Source organism: Myxocyprinus asiaticus, chromosome 2 (assembly GCF_019703515.2).
Source record: "Myxocyprinus asiaticus isolate MX2 ecotype Aquarium Trade chromosome 2, UBuf_Myxa_2, whole genome shotgun sequence".
Classification (NCBI taxonomy): Eukaryota; Metazoa; Chordata; class Actinopteri; order Cypriniformes; family Catostomidae; genus Myxocyprinus; species Myxocyprinus asiaticus.
Window position 1 is genome coordinate 45,924,385 of NC_059345.1, and position 22,649 is coordinate 45,947,033.

General features: G+C 41.7%; 1 protein-coding gene across 5 annotated transcripts in view; it reads left to right on the forward strand.

Annotated features, from left to right (window-relative positions):
• LOC127410179 (protein BEAN1-like) overlaps window positions 1–22,649 on the forward strand; it is a 109,506-nt gene that overhangs the window by 82,662 nt on the left and 4,195 nt on the right. For all 5 annotated transcript variants that reach the window (XM_051645322.1, XM_051645293.1, XM_051645314.1 and 2 more), the window contains one exon: window positions 4,850–4,988. In XM_051645322.1, the coding sequence (XP_051501282.1) occupies window positions 4,850–4,988 (139 nt within the window). The remainder of the gene's footprint in view (window positions 1–4,849; window positions 4,989–22,649) is intronic.

The window sequence follows — 22,649 nt, forward strand, 5'->3', positions numbered from 1 at the left end:
GTGTGTGGTGGGCAGACTACTGTGTGCCTCATAGCCAGCACACCAGGTCAACACGTAACCTCCCCCAACATAGTTATGAGTGTCGAACTGCCCTTTTTGGGGACAAGTCGACTACCCAAGAGATAGAGACAGGCTTAACCCAGTCGTGGCCTCTTTTCCTCTTCTCTTATTTCCACTCCCTAAAAAAGAAGGGGGATTATCCGACTGGGCCGCCAGGTCTAGTCGGGGGGTGTCCCTTCCAAGGGGAAGACACAGCGGAGACCACACCTCGCCCAAAGAGAGGGGGGGATATTTAAGTGGAAGGATACATCACATGGTCTTTCCAACCATGTGGAGAGTCTTCAAGGTAGATCCTGCCCAATGGGGGAGGAGTTACTACAAACATGGAGACTGGGGCAGAGGGGCTCTGCCCAAGGAAGACGCAGTTTGCCAACAGGGAAATGAATTAGTGGAAGATATATATTGCATGGGGTTAGCCTTACAGGGAACCGCCACATGCGGAGCACCTACCCCAGAACAGGACTCTTAGTTAGCACAAGTACTGGGCCAGCAGCAAATCTCTCCGAAACCTCGACTGCCACCGGGCTCGGAGGAAGTCAACCAGGCAACAAACTTGTGAACACTACTGGGAATTAATGCCGCACGTCTTCAGCTCAAAAGGAGCTGGAAGGCGCTATGTGCAAGCAATACACCCGGCCGGCTATCCCGGGCTTATCCGCTTGTATTGCGTGCCACTACCTGGGACGAAACCGGTTCCACACGGAGGTTATAGAACCTTGCAAAGGTGTTGCCCAGCCCGCTGCTCTGTAAATGTCTGTTAGAAAGGCACCCCTGGCCAGGGCCCAGGAAGCCGCTACACCCCTGGTAGAATGGGCTCGTAGCCCTACCGGGGGCAGCATGTCCTGGGCGTGATATGCCATAGTTATGGCGTCAATGAGCCAGTGGGTGATCCTCTGCTTGGAGACAGTGCTTCCTTTCCGCTGTGCACCAAAGCAGACAAAGAGCTGTTCAGAGATTCTAAAGCTCTGCGTGCGATCCAAATAGATGCGTAAAGCGCGCACCGGACACAGCAACGACAGGGCTGGGTCTGCCTCCTCCTGGGGCAGTGCTTGCAGGTTCACCACCTGGTCCCTAAAAGAGGTGGTGGGAACCTTGGGCACATAGCCCAGTCGGGGTCTCAGGATCATGTGAGAGTAACCCGGATGAACTCCAGGCATGTTTCGCTGACAGAGAACGCTTGCAGGTCTCCTACCCTCTTGATGGAAGTGAGCGCAGTCAGGAGGGCAGTCTTCAAGGAGAGTGCCTTAAGCTCGGCTGACTGCAAAGGCTCAAAGGGGGCTCTCTGAAGACCCTGAAGAACTACTGAGAGGTCCCATGAGGGAACGAGGCGCAGTCTGGAGGGATTCAGCCTCCTGGCACCTCTTAGGAACCTGATGATCAGGTAGTGCTTCCCTAAGGACTTACCGTCGACTGCGTCGTGGTGTGCTGCTATGGCGGCAATGTACACCTTCAAGGTGGAAGGGGACAGCCTCCCTTCCAACCTCTCCTGCAGGAAGGAAAGCACTGATCTGACTGCGCGTCTCTGGGGGTCTTCCCGTCGGGAAGAACACCACTTAGCGAACAGATGCCACTTAAAGGCATACAGGAGCCTCGTAGAGGGGGCCCTAGCCTGAGTGATCGTGTCTACTACCGCAGTCTTCTGCGTCCCGTCCAGGGCCAGACATGGAGATTCCAGAGGTCTGGTCACGGGTGCCAGAGGGTGTCCTGTCCCTGAGAAAGAAGGTCCTTGCTCAGGAGAATTCGCCAGGGGGGAGCTGTCATGAGGAACGTGAGGTCAGGGAACAACGTTTGGCTGGCCAGTAGGGTGCTACCGGGATGACCTGCTCCTCGTCCTTCCTGACCTTGCACAGAGTCTGTGCAAGTAGGCTCACTGGGGGAAACGCATATTTGCGTAGGCCAGGGGGCAAGCTGTGTGCCAGTGCGTCTATGCTGAGGGGAGCCTCGGTGAGGGCATACCAGAGCAGGCAGTGGGAGGATTGCCCGGGATGTGAGTGGCTCGCAGCGACTTGAAGTGCTGCTGACTACAGAGGAGGAGACGGCGGGTGAGTTGTGACATACAACGAGAGCGCAGACCGCCTTGGTGGTTGACATATGCTACCATTGCCGTATTGTCTGTCCGAACTAACACGTGCTTGCCCTGGATCAATGGCCGGAACCTCCGCAGGGCGAGCAGAATTGCCAACAACTCGAGGCAGTTGATGTGCTAATGCAGTCGCGGACCCGTCCAGAGGCCGGCGGATGTGTGCCCATTGCAAACAGCGCCCCAGTCCATTTTGGAGTCATCTGTCGTGACCACGCAGGAGGGACAGGTTCTATCGTGCCCTTCCGTAGGAGGGTAGCGATCTCCGCATGCAAGGTAGCAGCGTTTTCGCTCTTGACCAAGGTGAAGTGAATACCTCTGAACCTGGGTGGGCACCTGGCAAACTGAATCACGTAGCCGAGTCGGACGGCCCGGATTAGCCATCGCGACAGATTGGAAAGCGCGAGCCACGCGTCCAAGTTCCGTGCAAGGGGGACCAAGGGGACAACATCATCGGATGTACCGGCGGGGCGCAGCTCGAGGTGCCACACCACGTCGTGGCCGTGCTGAGTTTAGGAACATCGAAGCACTTACCTGGCTCCTTGTGACCACCCCTGGAACAGCCTGGGATGGGGGAGGAAGAGGCCTGTCCTCGTAACCCATGGAGACTGCCACATCAGGGGCAGCTGTGTGCCACAGCTGGGCACTCAGGGGCAGAAAGGCCACCGCTGGAGCGCCAATCCTGCAAGAAAAAACCCATGGACGGTAGTCGTAGCGATGACCATGCACACCGGGTATGTGACCCAGGGAGGAAGGAAGCCACTCTTTTGCTGAACTGTTGGTTACCGCAGCCACTTGGGCATGCGGCGAAATCAAACAAAAAGGCAACAAAAGATTTTCCGCCCGGCCCTCACCGGGGGATGGAGTGGTCTTTTTACCAGCTCCAGGTGAGTGGGTTCCCTCGTCTCTGGGTTGCCTGTCTCGGGGGTGCTTTGATGACCTCTGTGGGTTCTTAGGCGCTGGCTGTGAGACGGGTGGCATCTGCTTCCTGCGGTGGACTCCACGCCGGGGCCAGGCCGAATGGGCGGGCTGTGGTGGAGCCAGTGCAGTCACCTCAGGGGGACACCCTTGGTGATGAGCAGACAGGGTGCAGGATCTTGAGCCACGCCGGGGCAGGATGTGCCGGATTGCCTCCGTCTGCTGCTACACCACCGAGAACTGCTGGGAAAAGTCCTCGATGGTGTCGCCGAATAGGCCAGCCTGGGAAATGGGGACAGCAAGGAACCGTGTCTTGTCAGCCTGGCCCATCTCGACCAGGTTGAGCCAAAGGTAGCGCTCCTGGACCACTAGTGTGGCCATCGTCCGCCTGAGAGACTGCACCATGACCTTCATCGCTCAGAGAGCGAGGTCGGTCACCGAGCGCAGTTTCTGCATCAAATCTGGGGTGAAACTACCCTCGTGCAGTTCTTTCAATGCCTTGGCTTGGTGGACCTGCAGGAGAGCCATGGTGTGCAGGGCAGAGGTGGCTTGTCCAGCAGCACTGTAGGCTTTAGCCATCAGGGATGACGTGAGCCTACAGGGCTTGGACGGGAGCTTAGGGCATCCGCGCCAGGCACTCTGCGGGCATAGGTGCACCGCGAGCGCCTTATCCACCAGTGGAATCGCTGTATAGCCCCTGGCCATCCCGCCATCGAGGGTAGTGAGAGCGGGGGAACTGCGGAATTGGGGCCGGGCAGTAAAAGGTGCCTCCCACGATTTTGTCAGCTCCTTGTGCACTTCCGGGAAGAATGGCACTGGAGTGGGGCGTGGCTGCTTTGAGCAGTGCCGTGATCCCAGGAACCAATCATCAAGCCGCGAGGGTTCAGGGGAGAGCGGAGGTTTGCACTCTAACCCGACACTCACGTCCGCCCGGGAAAGCATGTCCATCATTTCGGCATCAACCTGTGACTGGGCAATCGTCCCCGAAGGGGGAAGCCCAGCTGACGCTTGAGAGCTCAACATCTTCGCAGGTTCCGAACAAGAAGCCAGACTCGCCGTAAGACGAGCCGGCGAACTCATCCGGAAGCCCGACTGGGGGAGATGAGCATGCTGGGGAATGGGAGGTCCGCGGGGGGATACCCGGCGTGGATGATCATGGGCCTTTTATCAAAGACCACAGGTGTCTCGGGCTCCCAAGAGTGACTCCTAGTGTCACTACATCGACACAACATTGAGTGAGTGACAGATAGGGAACATGGGTTTTAGAAAATTGGATGTGGTCTAGATGGTTTACACAGCTTTATACAGTGCATGCTATTAAAGAGATTGTAAATCTTTCCCTCATAGCCTTGGTTTCATTCACATCAAACATGGTGCTACTGTAAATAGGTCTCAAGAGCTATAATTGATAGAAACTGACTTTATGTTTCATGCAGAGGGGTAAAAGGCCACAAGATTTGGGTAAAATGTTAGGGAGAAACCCAACTGCAACATCTAACTGTCTCCATGTCAATGACCGTCTTATTCCAAATATACCAAAGACAAGGAAAAAGTTTTCATATTATAGTGTGGTCATAATCACAAAATTGTTTTTTTAAACACTTGTTTTTTATAATTGCACACAATGTATTGCCAATGGAAACACAATGCTTCAAAGGACATCATATAGTTATTGTGGAAATAAAAAAGATAAAAAACATCAAATGTCTGCATGTCTTCAAGTAACATTCACAAACTATAGTACAAGAAGCACATTTTAAAATGTTTTTGTTGCTGTTGTTGTTTCTACAGCTCCAGATGGCCTCTCATATGGTGGCTCCATTGGAGAGCTGAGGTCCACTTGCATTGAAGACTTTCCCCCTGCATTCGATTTTGATTCCTACATGGAAACGCTGTCTCAAGTCAACGTGTACTCAGACTCCCCACCACAGTGAGTCACATTTCACCCCTAGATTGAGTCTGTGTGTGCATATATTATATGTACAGAGGAGGGTAAAGGAGGGAGCATGTGTAATCGGTAATGAGATCACTTGATCGGCTGTGACAGCAAAGGCACTCTGCCTCCTTAATGGATTCCATTCAGCAGTCCTTTTCACGGTCTTTAAAGGCCTCAGCGTAGCATCAGATGATAACCAAACTTAAAATAATATGCCACATTTCAACAATATTTCACTCAATCTCTCTTAATAACTTGACTTGAAGTGTAACTTGCACTTATCTTATCGGATGCAAAAAATTCAGTCTTGAGGGGACTGTCTAAAAAGAACGGTGAGAGTGAAACCTGGTCTAGTTAGATACTACCTGGGGAAAAAGACTCAAACCCTCCCCTTTTGGACATTTACCTGCTGAAACCATTTTTAAACACTCCAAACTGTGACCTTGCATTAAATTCTTTAGTGTTGCTTGATAAAATACGAATAAGAAAAAGAGGCTCAAACAGAGAGTTTACAGTTGTCAGAGACAAGAATCACCAGTTGTACCTACAACTCTTTAACTCGCCTCTTGCATTGGAAGGGTATTTTAGTTCTCAGTGTTTTCCCTGTTTATCAGAAGTTTACACCTTTTTCAGTCCTCTCATATACTGTTAGGAAGGTTGGACACCTTACGCTTTCCACCTTCAGCCTGTTCTCCTAACAAGCTGGTATTGCTGATAAATGCCATGACTTTACCCTGAAAAATGCCTGGTGTGTTTGATTTAAAAGGCAGCTTGTCTAATTGGCATCTTCAAAGAATCAGTCAGGTCCCTTCCTTGTTATTTAGCCTGCCTGCCTTCACACAGCAACCTGTAAAATGCTTCTCAGGTCAGGGAGCCCTTCGCAGAGGGATGTCTCGGAGTGGAAAATGTTTTGGTGTTTATCAAACCTCATTTATTTCAGTAATGACACAATAATTTAAAATTTAATTGGCATTAGTCTGGAGAACAAATCACAAAATTTGGGGAGCAATAGCATTACTGTTTTTAGCATTTATTACTCGTTCGATTCAAAAGACCAATTTGATGACATCAGAAGGAGGAAAACATGAAAGAACAGAACCTCATCTGAGACAATATATTCCAAAAACCATTATGGCCTCAATGAGGTCTATACATTCCAATGTCATTGTGACATCATGAGGGGACTATACATTTCATTTCATCATGACAATCATCATGACAATTTCATTGATAATCATTATGATAGGTTGGAAAATTATCATGACCACATTGAAGGCTAATATGGCTTACATTCCAAAATCATAATGACCTCACTTTGGGGGGCTGTACACTCTATCATTATTACTTAATTCAATGCTATATATTGTAATATTATTCTGATGTAATGTGGTGACTATACATTCCATTATCAATATGCCTTGGTCAGTTTGGGAGCTGTGCATTCTAAAATCATCAAGTGCTGGCTATTCCAATATTATTATGAATGCATAGCCTTTGGTGATGTCATAATGATCTCTGAATGTATAATCCCTTCATGAAGTAAAAATGATAATAGATATATATTCTGAAATCGCACTGACTTCATGATGGAGATACTGTATATACCTACAGAAAAAAGATACATTTGCTGGCACACTGCTAACGTTCCAGTTTAATGGTAATGTTTCAATCCACAATGGGTCTTCATCAGGCCAACAAAGCTTCAGTTTCCATCTTAACTATATGTGCTTTTTATTAATTGAAGTGGGTGCAGTATACCCACAATGGATGTTGAAATCCACTTACAAAGCAACAACAAGCAAAAATATATACAGCATACTGTATATATATATTGCAAATATGTTGCAGTACATCACTATACAAATAAATGGATTAAAAAACATGCATGACTGGATACAGACAGATAATACATACAATAAAGTCTAGATCATTTAGGTCTAGATCTTGGAGATATACCTAATGATGTCATTGTGATTTCAGAATGTATATCCCCAAATATTATGAGCCTTATTAAATACTAAGTGTTTAAATGGGATAAATTCTCTGCTCTTCAATAAAAATAAAAATAAACTTTTGCAGCTGCTCACAATAAGACTGACTCAAAATTTAACTAAAGTATTTCCAAGGGGACTTGCAAAACAATTACTTGGACCTATGGCTGTTATGTCAGTTAATTTGCTCTTAAAGTTGTCTTTCTCAGTACTGGAGTACTTTCTCAGTTACATAACAGATGCCTAGTTTGGTAAGCGTGTGGGTGTTTTTTTTTTTTTTTTTTTTTTTCATGTGTGTGTGTTTGTATGTTAAATAGCAGAGAGAAAAGTTAGTTAGGGTTGTGGCTGTGCTCAACTTGCCTGTCCTTCATGGCTTGTTTCACAGAGTACCAATGTTATTTACATCTCTATGACAGTTCCATTAGGCTGGCAGAGCCCTCTGGTGCAGCTCTGTGAAGGGGCTTTTGAACAGGGTGAAACTACCTCTTCCTGGGAGCAAGAGCTACCTGAAAGAGCAGGGCCTCCTCTTATTAAAAAGCAAATTATGATGGATATAGGATATTAGTGTTGCCTCCAAAGCCTATTAAAAATTACTGAATGGTGTGTAATTCTGTTTAGGAGAGATATCCGGCCCTCAGTCCAGATACTCAATTTAATTAGAGACACCCACACACCTCAATGAGAGGAAGATCATCTGGTAAGATGATGGAAGATTAACACGCTCTATCGCAGTTGTTCTACAGTGGAAAGTTTACATCCGATGCAGCAGTTTTTATACACATTTGAACCGGGGAAACCAGGGCTAGTTGTCACACTTTTTAGTCCAGTGAGAATCTCTCAGGGTAGGTTTATTTTTTCGCAGTTGACACAATGGAAACTGCCATTAAACAGCAAAATTTTCAGCTAAATTAAACAGAAAACCATTATGAAACACAAACAATTCATCAAACAGCAAAATGTAAAAGATAACATACAAAATGAAAACTAATCCTAAAGATTAATAAAAAAAAAAAAAAACAATTAAAATTAAAAAAAAAAACATTTATCCCAAGTACCAGTGGCGGGCCTTGCATTTAAAGTCTAGGCCTTCTATGTGATTCATGCCATTAGGAAAACACAGTTTCACAATGAATAAAACACCCTATGCCTCTGGGCATCATACATTAAGTCGCAGCTAACTAGTAATACCAATTGACATTTTAAAAACACATCCACGCACGAAAGCAAGAACTTGAAACGACACTTAATGCTCAAGCAAGCCTAATTTTAACTGCAGCATGACTGTTTGTGAAATGAACGTCTCCCAAGCAGACATTCAAAAATCATAATTTTTCATATGAATCTACCAAGGAGGTCTATAATGCCTGGAAAAATCTATCTAATAATATTTGTGATTTAAATGTTGCTTGCAAAAACAAAATTGCGTCAGGGTACACGGTTATGCTGCATTCCATTCAAGTTGAATGTGAGATATTCCTACTTGATATCTCTGACCATAAATGCATTCCATTCCCCGATATTCGGAAGATGACGTTTAAGGAAACAAAACTGCAATGCTCCCGTTAGCTTAGCAGGGGTTTGACTCTCATTAGAGATGTCTCCTACAAACCCAACTGATAAACAATGCTGCAGCGCTAGCATTTGTGCTTCAGATGTACGATTATCAAAAGAGATTATAGTTTACCATGTTTTATACACCTGTTTCTGCAGGCGTTTGTTAAACAAGCTTCAATATCATGTAATGTGGAAATGAACTCATTTATCGATATTACTTAATAAATTGTGAATGTTTATCTGGAAGACAATTAGTGAATGTTTATCACTTTCTTTGTATATCTCCCTGAGTGTCAACATGTTTGGAGTTGTGTGGTGGTGTAGTGGACTAAAGCACTGAACTGGTATGCAAAAGGTTGTTGGTTCAGTCCCCACAGCCACCACCATTGTGTCCTTGAGCAAGGCACTTAATCCAGGTTGCTCCAGGGAGATTGTCCCTGTAATAAGGGCACTGTAAGTTGCTTTGGATAAAAGCATCTGCCAAATGTATAAATGTAAATTGTAATTCTGACTTAACCCTCTGGGGTCTGAGGGTGTTTTGAGGCCTGGAGAAGTTTTGACATGCCTTGACATTTGTGCTTTTTCAGTTGCTTAAAAACATATTAATGGCTAAAGTCTGATAACACTGTATTCAGCACAAACTGGGCTACAATAATATGTGAACAACATGTATGTACTTGTTTGTATTTTTGAGAAAATAATGTTTATGCATGGTTTTTGAAAAAACAAATTGTAAATCACTGAAATAAGGCCATATAACACATACTAAACATTTGTTCACAAGACTTTTGAGAACTGGATATTGTTGCCTAGAATCCTGATCACTCATTCATACAAAACAATATAGTCATTTAATTTTTGTAAGACACTTTTAGTGTTAGAATGGCCATATGCGAGGAGGCGTGGATGATCATGAATATTGATGTGATTCACACCTGAGGAGACAAAGACCCCTCCCCTGAGAGAGAATGAATGTGAGGTGACTTAATCATTGAATGTATTATCTGACTATACATTCTCTTTACATAAAGACTTTCCTTAAAAACTTTAGACCTACACTACCGTGTAAAAGTTTATAGATCTGTAAGATTTTTTAATGTTTTTAAAAGAAGTCTCTTCTGCTCACAAAGGCTGCATTTATTTGATCCAAAATACAGCAAAAACAGTGATATTGTGAAATATCTTTACAATTTAAAATAACTGTTTTCTATTTGAATATATTGTAAAATGCAATTTATTCCTGTGATCAAAGCTGAATTTTCAACATCATTACTGCAGTCTTCAGTGTCACATGATCTTCAGAAATCATTCTAATTTGCTGATTTTCTAATATGGGCATATTTACAGCACATTTTACACATTTACACCCGAACAGATATTTGCAAGCACAAGCTTCGTTGATAATGAGGCAGCATAAACACTAGTTAAAATATAATCTAAACATGCATATAATTTTTATATCATATTACATATATTTATATCATACAGCATACAATTTAAATACCTGCTTTAGCCGAAACAACATTTAAATGTAACTTAAACTTGCCTATTAGGACACATTTCAAATGTCAGTACTCTGAATCCTGGCTGGCAAGTCTGGAAATAGTCCAACTAGTAAAATATGTCCATGTTTATATAAAATAGCATGTCAACTAATATGTAAGTAAAATTAAATGACTTACTCATCCGGAATTGTATCCTCGGCTGGCTCAAGTCGCTCTTCAAAATGCAAACGTTCATCATTGGATTCCCGTTCTTCTTCTGAGGAAAATGTGAACTCTTCATCACTATCCAGGACCATCTGTAGAGCTTCCTCACCTGTGTAGCGTACCATCTTCCAAATGTGCATAAAAGTGAATGAATCTGATGATGAAACTTGATGTTTTTTAAGGCATTGTTGTGGGGGCGTTTACCATTTGCATATTTGCATAGATTTCCTCAGCACATTACCGTATGAATAGCGCGCTCTGCTGGTGGGTGTGATCTCATTAGCGATAATGAGCTGAGCCAGGAGAAACTGTACATCACTTGGTTTCATACAGATACATTGCAGGAGAATATTTGTATTAAATTTGAATTGTTTTATTTAAAAGTAGGCATTTTAAGCTTTCTTTAGACATATGTTTCATGTTTGTCTGATAAGTATTCACTGAGTTTCAGTTCATTTTTGTGACGTGTTTCAGAAAGATGCTCGCGGAGACAGAGACGGCTGAAAGCGCACCCTGTTTATTTTCTTTATTTTACAAAAGCACAAGGTTTTGTTGTTATTGTGAGTGTACACAAATAAAAGTAGACCCTTTATAGTTTCTAATGATGTCTTACACTTATCTGTATGCCCAAAAATGACGGAGTATTTTAAGTTGTTTCTGCTGTTATGAGGAAAAAATCCAGCAGGACGCGCCGGCGTGTCCATCAACCCCAGAGGGTTAAAGATGCATTCCACTGCACTTTTCCAAGTAGGAAGTTGTAAAATCCGACTTTCTGAGTTGAATGGAACGCAGCACTATTTTTCAAAACTTTATCCGACACTGAATGCTCAAGCAGCCTAATTTACACTTAGAAAACTCCTGATGTTACCAATTTGCTTGAAGTGAAAATCAGTCCTCCTTTCCTGTTTAATGCAGAACATCTCCTGTTTTTAAATCCATAAGGATCTCTTTCTCTATGGTGATGTGGCAGTGACAGCTGACTCGCAGTGGCGGACTGGCCATTGGGAGAACCGGGACCTTTCCCAGTGGGCCGGCCGCGAAATGGGGCCACATGGGCCGCCGTGTTATGCAGAACGTGCCACAGGTGCCGCGATGTGCGGAAGGGGGCAGCGATATGCAGAAAAGGACAGCAACCCACCCCCACTCAACATCTTTTGGGCCAGTTTCTATGTAAAATCCCAGGCCGAATTTTCTTCCCAGTCGAATTACGTACATCACTTAAAGCGTGATTGCGTCACTCAAGGCCAGCCAGAAGGCCTCGACCTGGACATATCCTAAAGATCACACCCACCAAGAACAAATAAATCAATCTGATTGGCTGATGAATCTGACAATCTGACATTAGATGCACATTCATTTGCACTGTTGAGGGATTCTGAAGAAATTCTGAAGGCCTGACGTGGTGGAACTCAAACTCACGTGATGCTTCGGCTTTGGGCTTCGGGCATGCAATTTGTGAAACAGTTGTCACACTTTGCTTATAAGCATCAAGGATTAAATTCTGACTGGATAAACTTTTAGTTTTTCTCTTTTTGTTTGTAGATTAATTAAGAGTGAAAAGCGGTTAAAAATACATAGGCAAAAAATGTGATTGAGAACGAAAGGTTGAAAAATATTTATTTACTTGGCATGTTAGGCCAGCACAGAAGGCTTTGCTGGCCCTGAGAAATTGTTCTGAAATGTGTCTGAAATTTAGAGTGTTTTAAGAGAACTAGAGGTCCTACAGATGCTAAGGTAGTGAAGCTGAACGGAGCCCTCCATAACTGCCTGCCTCCCTGCTGGCCTTCATTCATCTGTGCCAGAAATGAGCGAGAGTAAAATCACTCTTCAGATCAGAGGAGACCAGCCTCCAGTCACATCATATTGTGCATTTATCACTACTGGCATATTACAGCCCGCCCTATCAGCCACCATTACAAACTCGAGGCTCTCTGTCCATGGAGTTAAAGGGATAGTTCACCTAAAAATGAAAAATATCATCATCATTTCCTCACCCTCAGTTTCTAAACCAATGAGTTTCTTCTGTGGAACACACAGGGAGATATTAGGCAGAATGTCAGCATCAGTCACCCTTCTCTTTTAGTGTATTTTGTCCATACAATGAAAGTGAATGGTAACTGAGGCTAACATTCTGACTAAAGGCCTGTTCACACCAAACCCCTTTTTTCGGTACGAATGTTCGTTCCAAACGAGCTTTTGCATGGTTACAATGGATTCCGATGCCGCTATTTATACCGAGTCTGACAAATCACCCTCCAGAAATCTCATGGCATTAAAAATAGCAGTGAGGTTCAGCAACTCGTTTGCACTAAGCTCATAGTAAAATATCCCACAAAAAGATTTGTTACATGCAATGTTTTAGACAAACAAATTGCATAACCACACTGCTATTTGTATTGCAAGAACAATATAATAAAGTATTACAATAATTTAAATGATGAAAAGGCAGAGAGCAGTGTTTTATATTCTTTTTTATATTTTACACTAAACTGTTATTCGTCGATGACTACCACCCCTGGAGTCACGAGTTCGAATCCAGGGTGTGCTGAGTGACTCCAGCCAGGTCTCTTAAGCAACCAAATTGGCCCAGTTGCTAGGGAGGGTAGAGTCACATGGGGTATCCTCCTCGTGGTCACTATTATCTGTGGTTCTCGCTCTCGGTGGGGTGCATGGTGAGTTGTGCGTGGATGCCGCGAAGAATAGCGTGGGCCTCCACACATGCTACATCTCCGCGGTAACACACTCAACAAGCCACATGATAAGATGCACAGACTGACGTCTCAGACACGGAGGCAGCTGAGATTTGTCCTCCGCCATCCAGATTGAGGCGAGTCACTACGCCACCACCTGGACTTTGGGCATTCCAAATTGGGAAGAAAAGTGGGAGAAAAAAAATTATTCTTAATGTGCAATATTCTACATTTATTTATATCACTGTACCTTGTGTTATATTATCCAGGCATTATAAAAAGAGAAGTTAGATTCTGGAGTCTGTCTGAAAGATACATGTGCAAATATAAATAGGACATATATATTTATGCAACAGTGCTCTTTACTCGTCTCACTCGCATAAAAACACAATGAAACAGTTATGCCGAATTAGGTAAATAAATGCTTTAACAGCATTCATTATATTAATCTCTAACAGCTGAAGGATTCGGACAGGAGACTGGTATAACAACAGCACCACCTACTGAACAGGAGTGAAATTGTTTTTCTTTTCATGTTCCGTCAGAGGTTTGTCTTGCAAAATTGTCACGGATTTGGTGTGAACAGGCCTTAACATCTCATTTTGTGTTCCACAGAAGAAAGAAAGTCATATGGTTTTGGAACAACATGAGGGAGGAGTAAATTATGACAGAACATGGCTATAAACATAAATACAGCGCACAGAGGAACAGAAATGTGCGTGAATGGCACATTGGCATAGGACCATTATGCTGTGGAAGTACTGGGCTACCCAGGCATTTCCGCATGCCACGTTTGGGAACATGCCAGTTCATCCTACACATGCACATATGTGGACTCGAACATGGAGTATTCACAGCCATGCAGTTCTTTGATGTCTTCAGGACTTTGGAATGAGGAGCCATTAGCACAGTAGATGTTAAGTGCATGCCCGTTGCCTGTGTGTGTGTGTATGTGTGTGTGTGTGTGGCTGTGTGTGTGGCTGTTTTTGTGTCTCTGTAGTGCTGGGAAGGAGGAACTATGGCATGTGACTCACACCAGGGCTGCCATTGCCACAGATGGCACCTGGGAACTCAATGATCAGGGCATGTATATGAGCTGCTCACCTTTGGAGTCCGTGAAGTGCCACTTCTGCAGGGAGGGGAGAACTCTCAGATCCCAGAAACACTTACACACAGATAATAAAATACAGTATAAAACACAGATTTTCTCCATAGGGATTCCTTAAAAAATTTCAATAAAGAGTTCTAAGCCAAAAACCAAACATAATAGCCCCAACATTAGTCACAACATTATAAGCTTTGATTTAAATCAACAAAATAAATGAAAATAAACAGGCCTGGCCCCCCCAGTCAAAATGTTCCAGAACTGCCCCTGATACTAATTAAGGATTACAACTAAAGGGGCATGTGAGCTATGTGCTTTTATGACATGGACAACTGTTGTAGTCCTTATTAACTGATGGGTTAGCAACATGCGTTTTTAAAAGACACCCTGATAGCACATGTATTTGTGTGTTTATGTCTGGAAGATGTATTTTTTAAGTTGTTTGTTCATCTGCAAAAGTCTATAAGACGTTTCATCTCTGATGTCAATAAGAATTCAAATAGGTCCCACAAGTTTTGTGGTCTCTGCCACGATATCAATTGAAGCCTGGTTGACTTGCAAGTTCCAGAGCTCTGGCTTTCCTATCTCTGGAGCACGCTGGTGTGTGTTGCAGTCTCATTTGCAGTGCTTCATGAAAGTGCTTCATGCTGAGATCTTTTAGCGTGGTTCCCATTTCCATGGTATTTGCGACTTTTTGGGAATTCGGCTATTAAACTTTTTTTTTTTTTTTTTTTTTTTATGAAGTTAAAATCACACTGACTTGTGGCTTCTATGGAAGCATATACAGTGTCATTGCTTGACAACCTTGGAGCTCATGGTAGGTCTGTTGAAATTAATTTACACTTGGTCACTAAATGTGTTTTTGCTGATCGGATTGCTATCCGATCATGAAAAGACCAAGTGTGAATGCCCCCCAAGACGGATATGAGATGGATATAAATCCGATCACTCAAACTACCTCCGGAGGTTTGAGCAGGCCCAGTTCTACCGGGGTGCTTGAGGGTGCTAAGCACCCTCAAACGAACCTTAGAGCACTCTCATTGCAGACCAGGGCAAACTGCTGCCCACGGGTCGATTTATCATGAAAGTTTTTTATTAGATCTTTAATTTATCTGGATTTGGGACCTATTGCGCATCCACAAGCGTTTAATATGCTCAGGGTTGCCAGATAATAGATGCAACACCCCAGTCAGAGATTTATAGTTGCACAAATAGGAAATATTTCGCCTTATATCATACTTAATTTATGCAATCTGGCAACCATACATGCGAGAGCATGCGCTTTCTCCTCTTCGAAAAAACCCTTAAAGTGCTCAATAGTGCAATAATCAAAAGTGTGATGTAGCCACTCCGTGTCCATTCGTGAGGCTCCATGTGCTGTTTAGTGCCAAGTCTGCGAGCAAACCTTTTCAGTGATGAACTTTAGTAAAATCCCAATAGATCTTTGCATCTTTCGCATGCAGAGGGGACATGCGAGCAAAACCAAGTGAGAGAGGAAAATGTTTGTTCTTTGTGTTATTTGTGAAATGCATGCTGAAGTCCTTCACACCTGTATGTGAATGTTACTCTGGCAGTAATCATATATCAGTGTCATGCAGCCTGTATTATTCAGTTGTGTGCTGAATGGAATGCCAAACAAACCATTGACGAGACCCACATCATGACCCATGAGCATGTAAACAGGTTGATAATGTTCTGAAAATAAAACAAATGTGTCCACTTTGCGGCCAACATTAAAATAAGTCTTTAGAATCTATAATTTCCGAATATTTTATTTTACTATTAAACCAGACTCCTGATGTAGAGTGTTAAATTGAATACTAAATTACCACTGCATTGAAGTATGGTAAAATAAACAATTAATAATTATACTCAGTCTTAATTCAGTTTTACTAACACATGATAGAAAAGTAGCAGCAAAACTTCAAGCAATCGCAGAATGTTCCCATCAGTATACACTTCAGAAAATTGTGCATCATACTTTGAGTGCATGAGTGCACTACTACTTCTGGGATTAAAAGATACAACTACAGAATTTTTATCTTCTCTCTTCCATGTTCTACTTAACAGCTGATGTGGCCCCTGTACCAAAACAATTGCACACCTCTGCTCAATTGAATATGTAAGTCTAATACTGTAAATTGGCAAGCAGATTTCCTTGAATCCCTTCAAACACACAAAAATCCCTGCAGTCTGTGAACACACAATTGCTGCATCAAAATTTATAAACTGTATGATTGTGCAAATCAGTATATCCTAATATGCACGTGCAGCATTTTTCCATCATTTTCAGCGACAGATCATGTGAAAAAAACGAAGCAATAAATGTTTTGTACATAAAAAAAAAATTTATTTACGTTGTTTTAGTAGCATTTAAACATGATTTAATATATTTAAAAAATGTGTAATTACGATACATCTAATTTTATACAGAGCACCCCCTCTATTTTCAGAAGCACCCTCAGTGATTTTGATGTGGAACCGGGCCTGGGTTTGAGACACATTCCATTCAAAACTCTGTCAAGTGTAAATGCATCTGGCTGTTCAAGCCACATTTTTAAACTTTTCTCTGCCCAAACAGCGCTACGTCAGCAAAGTGAAAATGGGAAATATAACAGCTGTTACCGAGTATTTGCATAGGGCTCGCATTGCACATTAAATAATACCAAATGAAGAAAGGATGTACTTTGTAGGGAAGACTTTCTTCATTTATTTGATGCAGATAAATAGAATGTGCTTATTCAGTCGGATAGCAATCCAATCAGTAAAAACACATGATGTGACCAAGTCTAAATACCTCCTAGTTATTTACAAAAACCAAATCTCTATGGAGAAATTGAATGTGAATTTTACTTCTGGAACCTAACTGCTGCGCTTTAAATTAAGCACTGTAAATTAAGTTGTTTAAAAGTGCGTTGTGAAATGACAGAGATTTTATACTATATTTAATTGCTCTGCAGGAGTTTTGTGGTATTCTCTGGGGAAATGGGAACCATCTGCATTTGCAGAAGGTGGCAAAACAACTGATGTTCAGAATTGTTCCTGGAATGAACAATAGTGTGATTAAAAAGTGTAAAAACCAAATACAGGCTATTTATTCATTAAGAATGTGGATAGATGAGATGAGAGACCCAATCTCAGCTGGGCTGTTATTTGCTGGTTAATGAATTGTTGTCAGTTGAGGCAGCACCTATGTGTGTGTGTAGCTGAAGGGCTCCCCAGGGAGCCAGGCTCCTTACCAGTTCTCACCCAGCTCTGAAAGGAAGCAAACAGCTTTACATAACATTCACATGGTGGCATATAGATAGCCTTGAGATACCTCTCTGTGAGAACTTCCTATCATTTAGAAAAAGCTAAATCATTTTTTCATACCATTTGCAGTTTCTTTTGCAGTGAAGCATCACTATTTTAAATGTATTTTCATCGCGATAGCTCCTCTCACAAATGCACACTCACACACTTGCACATGGAGGTCTCGATCAGAGTTATTATTTATGTATGAGGCATGGGGAACAAACTGAGGGTAACCAGGGTAACAACAGATGTTTTGTTATTCATATTGATTACAGATGACAAAGCAGGTGTTGCAAACTTTTAAATGAGCTGAAGTGTATCAGACTGCTGAGCAGAGTTCTGCTCGAGAGTTAAGCTGACGCTAGAACTCGACCTGTTAATGAGACCGGTAACCCGACCTGACTTTACCTGACCAGTAATGTCAAACTGTAAGACTGAAACTGAAATATCTCAGTCTTTTTATTTCCTTTCCGAGCAAGCCGACACAGATTCTAACAGGCATGGTATTACAGTGTGTTGCTCTGGGTTAAAAAATTAAGAATTGCAATACTGAACGTTAGATGCAAAGTGAGGTTATACAACCTGACAGTTTGCTGGATCTATTGTACTCAGGTCAGGTAACAGACCTCTGCTACAAAGTACTTAAAGGAATAGTTCACCCAAAAATGAAATTATGTCATTATTTATGCACCCTCATCATGTTCAGTCTCAATCACTATTCACTTCCTTTGTAAAAGATGCAATGAAAGTGAATGGCAAATGATTAGCATTCTGTCTTCCATCCCATTTTGTGTTCCACCAAAGAAAGTCATTTTTGGGTGAACTATCCCTATAAGTTTTTCTTGAAGAGTGGGACAAAGTGCATGAACCAGTCCACAGTAGTATTGAAAGACTTTATCAGTATGACATAATCAGCATGCTGAATTTATGTTTGTTTAAATGATGTTGTAAAGTTGGGGATTTATGGGAGGACTAATGACATCAACAAGACTATACAAATGGCATTATATAGGCAAACAGATAAGAGAACACAAAATAAAATAGTGTGCAACTTTCCAATCATGAGAGGAAAAAGTTAAGAATGACACAGACTAACATGAAACAAAATAAACAGAACTGAAAACTGAATAATAGAATTTCCATGTTCTATTACAACTAATGAGAACTGTGTGACACATTCCTGTAGCAAATGCTGTAGTTCTTTTATCATTGGCTGTTGTATAATTGCTCAATTACAAGTGGCAGTCTAAGAATTTATAGATTTATTAATGGGCTATTCATATAATAGACTATATTACTTTACAGTTGATTTTGTGATCCATTGCTTTTATTGTAACAAAGTGAATTTGCACAACATCTAATACAGATAATACAGCAAGTACAATACAAGAAAGTGAATCAAAATAGAACACAGAATCAAGAATCTTCAGATAATTTGAGTGAATGCTGAATCGTAATGTGCCCTGACTACTATGTAAGCAAATCAATCATGTAATGTAAAGCAATAGAAAGATACTAATGAAAAGACTGCAAAATACATTTGGCCATCAGAGGAGCAATGTCTGCATAAGTGTGTATGAATTCTTAGAGAGACACAGTGGCGCCCATTTCTGAGTGGAGAATTCTCAGAGAAGTGTGCCAGAGCATTGTGGGGTTATGAGCATTGAGCCAAGCTGTCAATTAATGGTTGACCTGCTTGTGGAGGCAATGCGAAGTGGCCAGACATGTCGTCCTGCCTGCTGTCTTTCTCTGGTCTCCACCTGTGGCAAAATGTTCTTATATACTGGCTTGGAAAGCTAAGTTGATGTGTGTTCACTGTGTGTGTCACTGTGTGAGTCACAGGGTTTTCAAGGTCATGGGGGAAAATAATAATTGAACAAAATGTAAATTCCTTAAAACCCCTTTAACTGTTAATTTAGTTCAACCTAAAATTCAGACTGATCACACTGGGAATTCGTCAACAGTAGATCGAAGTTTTGCTGCTGAAATAGAACTGTGCTGACCAAAATACGAACCACTACCCCCAGTGTCCGAAGCTGGAAGTGTTGTTGAACGTACCTACACTTGTAAGCTCGTTTCCAAAGTAGGTATTGTTGCAACCCGGAGATATCCAAACAGAGAAGGTGGGTGGCCCAACAGGAATGTATATTTTATTAACAATATGCCTTAACCTAACTGTCACTCAAGTTAAAATGTAATTTTAGTGTAAAAAAATGCAACCTCTGAACTTCGTTCATCTTTGTTTATGTGAACGCAATTACTAAGTCAGAACCCATGACTTGAAAGGTTGCTCATGCAACGTGCTATAAGTAGCACTAGAGGGAAATGTGCTTACATGTGAATTGATGCAAAATTGTCAGATAGGGGATGCCACTTGTCAGTAACTTGGCTGAATGGGGTTGAGTTCAGGGTACATGATCATGTCGATTTTCTGTGTGTTCATGTTGTAAAATTAGGCATGTTTATATAATATACTGTATACTTTAATTAATGTTTATATATAACCACTAAAAAGTACAATAGCACTATGTGGCACTGGACGAACAGAGGTGAAAAACAGTTCTAGAATATAATTCAGTAAAACATGCTTCATCTTTCATCTATTTCTTAACCAATTTCAGGATACTACTGTGGATTGACAAATTTACACCTATCAAATTTAGCTCTGTGTAAAGAGAAGTCATTTATAATTATTTAATTAGGCTAATTGGATGATTTTAACCCCTGATTCCTGATGTTATTTACTATGCATCAAAGAGTAAAGAGCGCAACATAGTGTATGTATCTCTTAAAATCCAGTTTGGCTGACAACCAACTGATACTGTTCGGTCTCTAGTCCCGAACAATTAGGGATGTAGAGGCAAAAGTAAAGAATAATCTCTGACTACGGTGTTATTTAGAGTTTTAAAAGAAAGAGGCTGATGTCATTACAGAACAGCCTAAAGAAACTTTACTATGATGTGGTATGATTACAATCATAACATGGAGAAACAATATGCCTGTTTTAGTCTGAAACACTGTCTTAACAACACGATTACACAGGAAGTCACCATGTTGTGTCCAAAAGTTCCTATACCCTAGGATCAGTCACATTATGCCTACTCAGTGGCAAGCGCCATCTACCATCAGATATTTTTGCATTGGCTCAAACATGTTTACCTTCCCTTGTGACGTGATCAGAAGCACATTGCGTCAGCAGCGTGGGAGATCCGGGCTTTGCATCCCGTATTTAAACCAGGAAGTAATCGCATTTGCATAATCAGTGACAAACGTGATTTGGAGGTTGCATTTTTTCCCAATAACATTAAATTTTTACCCCACTGATGGTTAAGTTTAGGGTTGGGGGGGTACAGTTTATAAAATATGCATTCCTCTTCACTGTTTTACATCCTGTACAGCTGAAAACAACTTGCTTTACAACTCGCTTTTAATGCCCCTCCATGGACATTTTACCCAGAAATTAGAGCTCTCACATGCCTATATGCCCACGACACTTACAGCTTTGGCCACTGGAGGCAGTGTTTCGAATTTCAGTAAGCACAGACCAATTTTAGCTCAACTTACTGTTTCCGATTTTACTGTGAGATCAGTCTGGTCTGAACAAACATTTTTGGTGTTGAAATGGGTCCAAGCCATGCCTATCCATTTTCCCTGATATCATCACCTCTACCAGTTGAGCAGGTGGTGTTTTTATTAGCACTCATCACATCACTGAAGCCTGACAAAGAGGGAGAGGGAGTGGACCTCTGCCTGAGTCTATGGAGACTCCTCAATAGAGCTGTTGCTGCTATTGCTGCTTATAGACTTGACTCAGTTTATAATACAATGAATGATAATTATAGAAATAGTGTTATATTAATAAGTGTACTGTAGTCATACCCTAAGGATGATTTCACTAACAGTCTAGGTAAGAATGCATTGCTATTGGAGAGGTTTTTTTTTTAGTTTTTTTTTTATTATTATTTATCTTTTTGCCATATTCAGAAATAATAAAGCTTCCTTTTCTAAAAAACAAAAAACAAAAAACATATTTCTGTTTGTAGGCTATTGCATATTGTAGGCATTTTTTCCCCCTACTGTGTAATAGCTTGATTAAGGCTAAATTTGCAACCCTCACCCTTTCTGACATTTTTTTTATAAACTTTGTCTTTTTAATTTATTTTTTTATTTTTTTTTTGGTCATTATCAATTGATGGTTATTATTATTATGATGATTATTATTATTATTATTATTATTATATATATATATATATATATATATATATATATATTTTTTTTTTTTTTTGCTAGAATATACAAAATCACACAAATCAGGGTTTTAAACTGTATTTAGACATGATCCAAATTTTGATAACTGAGTTGCAAAAATTTCAAGCCTCATAGAGAAAATAAAATGGCTCGTAGTTCGACCATCTCAGATTGACTCTCAATGTTTTCTGCAGGTTAAGGACCTCCTTTCACTAACATTCAGCATGATCACACTAAATTAATCTATAGAAAGTCAGAAGTTCAACTGCAGAAATTGGTCGTTGTTTATCAAAATTGGAGCCCCTGTCCTGGAAGCTGGAAGGGCTGTTGACCCTTCTTTGGGTGAAATGTCCACAGAGTGGCGCCAAAAGCTAGTTGTATTTTTAGTATTAAATTATGTAAAACAATAGACAGGAATGCATATTTTTAATCATATGCACATGAATGAGATTACTACCTTGTTTCCATGGGACAAAAAACAAATGTCTCAGAGATTGCTTAAGCAACACACTATCAGTAGCATCACAGGGAAAGGTGAACACATTTGAATTGATGCTAAAATGTCTGATAGGGCATGTTGCTTGTCAGTAATTCAGCTGAACGGGGTCGATTTCTGGGTACTTAAACATTTGAATGCAGAATGACATTTTTTAAGAGCTTCAGGGCCTATTTTGTACTCTTTTTGTAGAATGCTACCATTATCTCTTCAGGACTCATTGCAGCTTCCACACAGAGCATGATCAGGGCTTATGTAGACACAAGATGTATCCATGACAGAGATCTCTGTGCCCACCACAAAGCCCTCTTCTCTTTCCATCCCTCACATGTAACCCTGGGGTGATGGGCTAAACCAATTCTAGCTTCCCACTTCCGTTCTTACTGACAATTTGATATGGTTACACCATACCCCGGATCCAATTACCCTGCCGTTATTCTCTGTAACTCTTTTTAACACTCTATCATATGTCTGCACAGAGGTCAGTTAGGCAGATGGCTCCTTTACTTCTAAGTGCCCCTGACCATGGTTAATGTAGCTCACCACGTACACACACACACACACACAC